A 7,476-nucleotide genomic window follows, 5' to 3' on the forward strand; every position below is an offset into this window, starting at 1 on the left:
AGGAGAGCCAGCCTGTGCTGCTAGCCTGGAATATGTACAGAAGCCAGGAAGGAAGATGTGATATTTCCTCCTCTTTCTTTTCACAAAGCTGCTTCCAGTATGTGGCCTGTTCATTAGCCTTCTTTACTTCAGCAGCTGACACAATACATTCAGAGTCTGAAACATCCGACTCGGAGAAATCTTCGCTGTCGCGGTGTCTTCTTCTTCCCACCTAGATGCAAAATGAATAAACGTAAATATATCATGAGCACATAAAATATGGACGAATTTACATCAGTTCTGGGTGCCCCATGGGCTTCGGCGGCGTTCTTTTTTGCGTTCTGTTGATTGCACTGAACAGATTTTTTGGCATCTCAGAACAATACACGTCACGAATTGGTACTAATAGACATCAATGCTACTTCACCTAAAGATGACTTAGTTTCACCGATTGTCAGCAATCCTGTCCATCCCAAAGCTGCAACACAAGACACAAACGATGAGTGAATAGGACTGCTGCTTTTTCACTTGTTGTCCATGTCCTGTGTTATAGTTGCCATGCCATACTGTTCATGGGCGCTTCATCATGATGGATGCTGAAAGCTCCTCTAACAGTCTGTCGTTGGAACATCTTCTTCATGCTGAAGTCGATTCGCCGCTCAACATTTCAAAAGCAAGGCCTCCAAACTCTGCTGCACGTAGCAGGTCCCTCTCAGCTGCTCAAAGGTAGCTGAAAAGCTGACTTGTCGACTCCGCTGTGCTTCCACGTCCGTATTGAAAAAGCGCCCAGCAATACGGAAGTTGCGGAAACCACCCGAACTTCCGGTGTGGACTTTCCACCAATAAACGTCGCGGGCGTTTGACGTCATACACACGTTTTGCGCTGATCGCACGAGTTGAGGGCAGAAATCGAAACCGTTTTTCGGCTCCTTGTTTGGAATAGTTGGCGGCTCCGCAGAGACGAAACGTTTCAGTTGTAACTTGGAGGCACCATGCAGGTTCGTTATCCATACACACAGAGACATTGACCAGGTTTTGGTCAGAGACCCTTTAAAGCCAATAGTGGCAGGAATTTTGTTGTGACTCTGTGCGAAAGAGAAAAACTCAAGAAAATAAAACATGAAACAGAAGAAACACAATACACATAATAAAGAATATGGGAAGCTAAGTTGAATATTCCAACACTACACAATTAATCAATTTCTTATGACGTGAATAGCACACATGCAAGGAAATAACGAGAAACACGATCAACAGCTAGCACTAGTAGAGAGCCAAACCCATGCATCATCCAACACGTCAACAATAGATACATGCATTAAAATAATAGCGACACAATCTATCAAAACGAGAAGCGTTAAAAATTTAATACTGTGACTATCACAGAGCTAACGCTGAATAGCAGAGAAACACTCTAAACGGCGTATCTGCTAACGTGTGAACAACAGACACATGCAGGAAAATAATAGGGAAACAAACTATCAAAACAAGAAACATTACAAATTTAATAACTTGAAATGGAAATAATTTATCTTTCGAACTATCATAAAATCATCCTTGCGACCTAATCTAGTCGAACAATATACAATTTTCATCCTACTCAGGCACTATAAACGTTACCTTGACGTAGGTATCCAACACACAATACAGCCAAGCCAGCTATATTTGCTACTTGAGCCTGGTGGGAGTCACGCTCTCCCTCTATACAGCCCAAAGCGAAGAAACCTCACGTCCTTTGACAATCTATGGAGTGGGGGACTCTCTCTCTCTTTCACATTCTTTCCTCCAAAGGGGAATATTCTTAGGACTGGTCAAGTTTGCACAGAGGCGAAATTTTTTATTGATCAACTATCACAAATAGACGTTGGCATTATGCAATTCTCAACAACACAATAAGAATTTTATCATAACAAACAGTAGCAAGTATTTGGTTTTAGACAAACGTTATGTAAGCAAGCGAGAAATATTATGCTACCATCGGCAGAACCAATACTCAATGAAATCGGGAAACGTTGCAAATTTAACATATTGCACATTATTGTTAATCAATCAAGGAATCAACAGACACAACTATCATGCATACATAATTCCCAACTCACAAAGTATCAATCGAGCGAACATCTGAAGCAAAGAGAGAAAGTCAAGTTTATTCAATGATAGAAACAATACCCATTCGAAAACGAGAATCAAATTTAATTACATCATTTTTTATGATAACTTTGCAGCAGTAATTTCTACACGCAGAAGGCACAAACAAACATCACATCTGAAATGCAAATTAATGTAAAAGTTTTCTACAGAGGAAATCAACACACACAGCTCAAAAATACCGTCTCAACTAGTAGAATATTTCTATTTATATCAATCGAGTGATCATCTGAAACAAAGTCACAGCAGTAATTAATTCAGGCAAACATTTTCTAAACAAGCAGCGCGAATACACAAAATAAACATGTCTTTTTCAATCAGGACACACTAGTGTATTCGAAAAGAGAGGGAAGCCGCTAACGATACAGTTCCCATACATTTTCGTCAATGTTCAGCCCTCGGGGAGTAGGGGAATTCTCCCATGGTCTTGGCACACAATGTAGTTGAAAGCCACAAACTCGCCCCCACCCAAGTCAACATAGGGAGGGATGGACTGTACACAGCAGAGACAATGGAAGCACACGTTTTTCCTTACAAACCGCATCTTTTGTAAAGCATTTTTCATAATTCTCACAGCGGGATATTATTAACATTCTAAACCTGAATATAATGAGCACAATTTTATTTATGGTTATTTATTTGATTTATTATATGATTTATTTTATTTTATGATTTAATTAAGTGTAGAATCACACAAGAAAACAGAACAAAACAGGAAGTTTCAGCGAAGAGATGAATATTATACCATAGGTCGATGGATGAATACTATACCACTCGATACCATAGGTCATGGGAGGACATGATACAAAGCTGCTTCGAAAAAGAAGAGCTGCGAAATGATTCTATTATCACAGCATTCCAATACGTCCTAGACATGGTCGTATTCGGAGATATGGTACAAATTATGTAATTGAAGTTGCAAGAATTTGTATCCCGAATCTACAATAGTTATAAAAATATTTGCACGTCAACATCGGAAGGGCCACTGGGATTGATGGTGGAGTTTTTGAGGTTTGCTAACGAAGAATTGAAATTCACTAGACCAGATGCAGTTGTAATCATTGCAATGGGCATTGCATTAATCAAGAAAGCGATCATATCAAATTATCATATACAAGCAGTCTATACCGCACGATTCATTACGGATTTGTTGATATTACACCTAACAGTTGAAATGGAAAGTACATAAAAAAATCTCATCACGTGATATGTTCCACTACAGCGTCTACACAATTGTTTTCTACTACCAGTTCTTGCAATGATGTCGAATCAGCAGAAGTTCAATATTGTCGTACAAGGTCTGATGTACCATCACTTATTGAAACTCAACGAACATATCAATTGCGGTGGACCACCGGACGATTTTCGTCTAATACTCTCTTGTACGCCATTCAAGGATCTTCATACAATTAAAGGAAACATCAATAAGAGATTGTGCAAGTTCGTCGCGACAAAATGCAAGTTGCTGAAGCAATACAAATACGGCGACAACATATCGCCTGCATTAATCAATACTAGATTCAAGCGCCCAATAATAAGACTAAACTATTTGATGTCTTGTGCATTCGTCAATCAAGACAAGAAACGAAACCTTCAGAGTTTGGAATAGAACTGCGTAAGTTATCGAAATAAACAAGTGCATAACTGAAATAATAAATGTAATCTTTGTCATCAATGTAATGAATTCTGCGCATCCCAACGAAAACAGCTTATATTTAGTATGCTTAGATTGAACACAACGATTGCTAATGAATCGAATATTCCGCACTGTGTACAAGGATCCTCGCATGGAAAAAGGGCTGACAATCAGAGGGGTTTTACACGACTACACTCTGTACAACATCGCCATCCGAAGGATTTTGCAAGCATGACGTGCAGGCGGAGTCTACGGTCTAATCATCGTAACACGCGGCACACAAACGCAATCCGATTTTGGGGGAATCGAATCACACAACTGTCATCAAAAATGTGTAACCACTGTACAATGAAGATGAGCACTATGCATAAACACAATGGAAGATATGTAATCTTATTTATAATAAGCAAATATTCCTTTTGCAAACTTAACCAACGCACACAGCACAGATCACACATAAACGTAGATCCAATTCACAAAATGTACCTGAGGTTTTCCTTAGCCATAGTGAAAAACTTTCAGCCTGGTCATAATGTCAAAGCATACCGGGCACTACAACTGGGGGGGGGGGCATACTTTAATACATACATACACCTGGGGGGGCATACATAATACAAGGGCATACTTTAATTTTAGAAGTTTTCAGCTCATAATGAGGCAAAACGCAAACTCCATACTAAAGATCATTTTTTGTTTAAATTTTCATTTGGGAAAGTATTTTTAAGTTGTGTGCATTGATATTCGCTGTAGAAAACTTTTACATTAATTTGCAATTCAGGTGAGTTTATTGTTTGTGGCTTCTGCGTGTAGAAATTATTATTGCAAAGTTATCATAAAATGATGTAATTAAATTTGATTCTCGTTTTCGAATGAGTATTGTTTCTATGATTGAATAAATTTGACTTTCTCTCTTTGCTTCAAATATTCACCCGATTGATATTTTGTGAGTTGAGAATAATGTATGCATAATAGTGTCTGATTTGAAATACATTAAATGCAACGTTTCTCATTTTGATTGAGTATTGTTTGCGCCGATAATATTTCTCGTTTGCTTAGATAATGTTTCTCTAAAACCGGTTTGCACTGGCATAAAAGTCTATTATTTTTTATCTTTTTTTTTGCGTGCTATTGTTTGTTTGTTGATAGAATTCTTATTGTGTTCTTGAGAATCGAATAATTCCAATGCCTATTTGCGATAGTTGATCAATAAAAAATTTCGCCTCTGCACACCGGTCCTAAGAATATTTCCCTTTGGAGGAAAGAATGTGAAAAAGAGAGAGGGTTTCCCCACCCCATAGACTGACAAAGGATGTGTGATTTCTTTGCTTTTAGGCTGTATAGAGAGAGAGAGTAACCCCCACCGTGCTCAAATAGCAAAGATTGGCTGTACTCTGTAAAGCTTGGCTGTACTGCGTGTTAGATTAGATTAAAAGATTAGCCAGCTGTAGGACCCGAACCCACATCTTCTAGATTATCGGTTGTGGGTTCGAGTCCTACAGCTGGATAGTCTTTTCAGTGACTTCCATCTTTCATCATTAATTCCTTAGGCACTTGAGGCTTTGTACGTATTTGTCGTTTCTATGTCTTCCAGCATCAGAACATCAATTGTCTAATGTTCAAGCGTAAATGTGTTGAGGTGTCTATTGCATTAGGACGAACAAGCATTCAGGAACTGCAACATTCATGAAAGGACAAGGAGACAGATACGCAACAGACTATTTACACATAGAATGCTGTAAAAGGTATCACGGAACCATAGTTTACAGTGGCACAAATTTAGCTCTCTATAAAAATTTCTACCACTGGAATTATTACATCTCAATAGTATAGGTCTTGATAGATCGTGACATTACTTAGACAGCCTCGGTCGTTGCAGGTTTTCAGAATGTGCTTTCTAACTCTACCAGGCATTGCTATGCAGAAAATGAGACTGCTTCATGTGTAAATAAACCTTACTTCTTATAGGATGTGGTGTACTTTCCGCAATTTGGGATCCTGTTTTTCAGAATTGTAATGGTGTACCCACTATTCAGTTTCCCAGTCCTACCTTGCAGCACACGTAGCATGTCGCCACACAAATGGGCTGACTCCCCTTACGTGTCAATCTTCTCCTAATTATAATTGGTTTGGGATACGGCTGAGGCAGACCACAATTAGGGACAACATAAAACATGCAAGCGGATGCTGATGTAGTGTGACTGTTAGCGTATCTGGCCGAAGATTGGAAGACCCAGGTCCTATTCCTCCTGTCCGTACCACTTTTGTTCGAGTTGTTTGAATTCGTCCGAGCTGCCTGACTTTTTCATCTGGACTTTCTTGTGTTCAACGAAGTTCTCCTTCGACTGTTTTCTGTTTATACGACAATAGAAAGACATTTTTTTAAGTCACAGAAACCTGTCATGTCAATGACTCAGATCACGTTATGGTGGGTGAGGAAACATTGCAAAGATGGCAGCTGCCAGCCCCTTTGTTTTGCATACCCTCTATTGTTTAAACCTCTCGTTGTGCAATGTCTGATGTTCATGACTGGGGAGGAGCATTTGAATTATCCTTCGTATATGGACGACAATGCACCAGCCCCTCTTCTGTCGCACTTCGCGATCAAGTTACCACAATTCATCCGCCCTCGGCCTGATCTGTGGTTTAGCCAGGCAGAATGCCAGTTCACATTGGGCCACATCACATCACCAACAACAAAGTTTCATCACGTGATGTCAGTGCTACCCGAGGACGTACTGATCGAGGTCGCAGACATCCTAAGCTCCCCTCCTTCCGACGACCCCTACGAGGCCTTGAAAAACGCTATCATTAGCAGAGCCTCTCCGTCGGACCGGGAATGTCTGCGCGAGCTGACATCGAATGAACCGTTAGGGGACCGCAAACCCTCCCAACTACTCCGCAGACTACGGTACCTGTTCAGTGGCCCCCCGCCGCTCCTCGACAAAAGGATTCTTCGCGAAATGTTTCTGTCGAAGCTTCCACCTTCGGTCCAGATGGTCCTCTCCGCCTCCGAAGATACCACCCTTGAGGCGTTGGCGGAGCGTGCGGACAAACTCATGGAGCTAGGGCGAAGCAATGATTTTGCAACTGGTATCTCTGCGCTCCAGTCACCCAGCAACGACCCCGGTGCTTCCTGTCAGGCGGCAGTCTCTGTGAGTGGCCAGGCAGACTTCGCGTCTCTACGTCAGCAGGTGCGCCGACTTGCGGACATTATGGAGGACTTTCGTTTCGGCAACCTTCCACGCAGCCGCTCCTTCTCTCCTCGCCCTCCGAGCCGTTCCCGCCCGCGCCGTAACAGCAGCCCGAACCGTGCAAATTCCGAGCTTGCCCGATCGCCCCCACCTCGACGCCTCTGCTGGTACCATAGCCGTTTTCGCCATCGCGCAAGGCGCTGTGAGGCACCCTGCGACTGGCAGGAAAACTTCCGCGGGGATCGCTAGCGGCGACGAGCGATTCCCATCACCATCGGCAAGAATGTCGCCTATTCTATGTCAGGAATCGGATCGGAAGGCAGCAGTTTTTAGTAGATACCGGGGCAGAAGTTAGCGTCCTCCCCGCCTCTGTTGCCGACCGCAAGCGACGGCCACTTATGTACCTTCGGGCAGTAAATGGATCACGTATTCCAGTTTACTACCGGCGCTCCTTGACCCTTGATTTTGGTTTCAGAAGAGTATTTCACTGGGTTTTTCTTGTTGCCGACACAACGCACAGCG

At 41.9% G+C, this 7,476-nt stretch overlaps 1 protein-coding gene across 1 annotated transcript; it reads left to right on the forward strand.

The window, feature by feature from the left end:
* Positions 1 to 6,321: 6,321 nt before the first annotated feature.
* On the forward strand, positions 6,322 to 7,203 carry LOC135373154 (uncharacterized). Its single transcript, XM_064606411.1, has one exon. It carries the CDS (start codon positions 6,322 to 6,324, stop codon positions 7,201 to 7,203), a length of 882 nt encoding a protein of 293 aa, XP_064462481.1.
* The last annotated feature ends 273 nt before the right edge of the window (positions 7,204 to 7,476 follow it).

The sequence above is a fragment of the Ornithodoros turicata genome, unplaced genomic scaffold, assembly GCF_037126465.1.
Source record: "Ornithodoros turicata isolate Travis unplaced genomic scaffold, ASM3712646v1 Chromosome21, whole genome shotgun sequence".
NCBI lineage: Eukaryota > Metazoa > Arthropoda > Arachnida > Ixodida > Argasidae > Ornithodoros > Ornithodoros turicata.

What these genes read in the sequence shown, in the direction of transcription:
- LOC135373154 (XM_064606411.1), top strand. Translation starts at nt 6,322, where the DNA reads ATGGACGACAATGCACCAGCCCCTCTTCTGTCGCACTTCGCGATCAAG.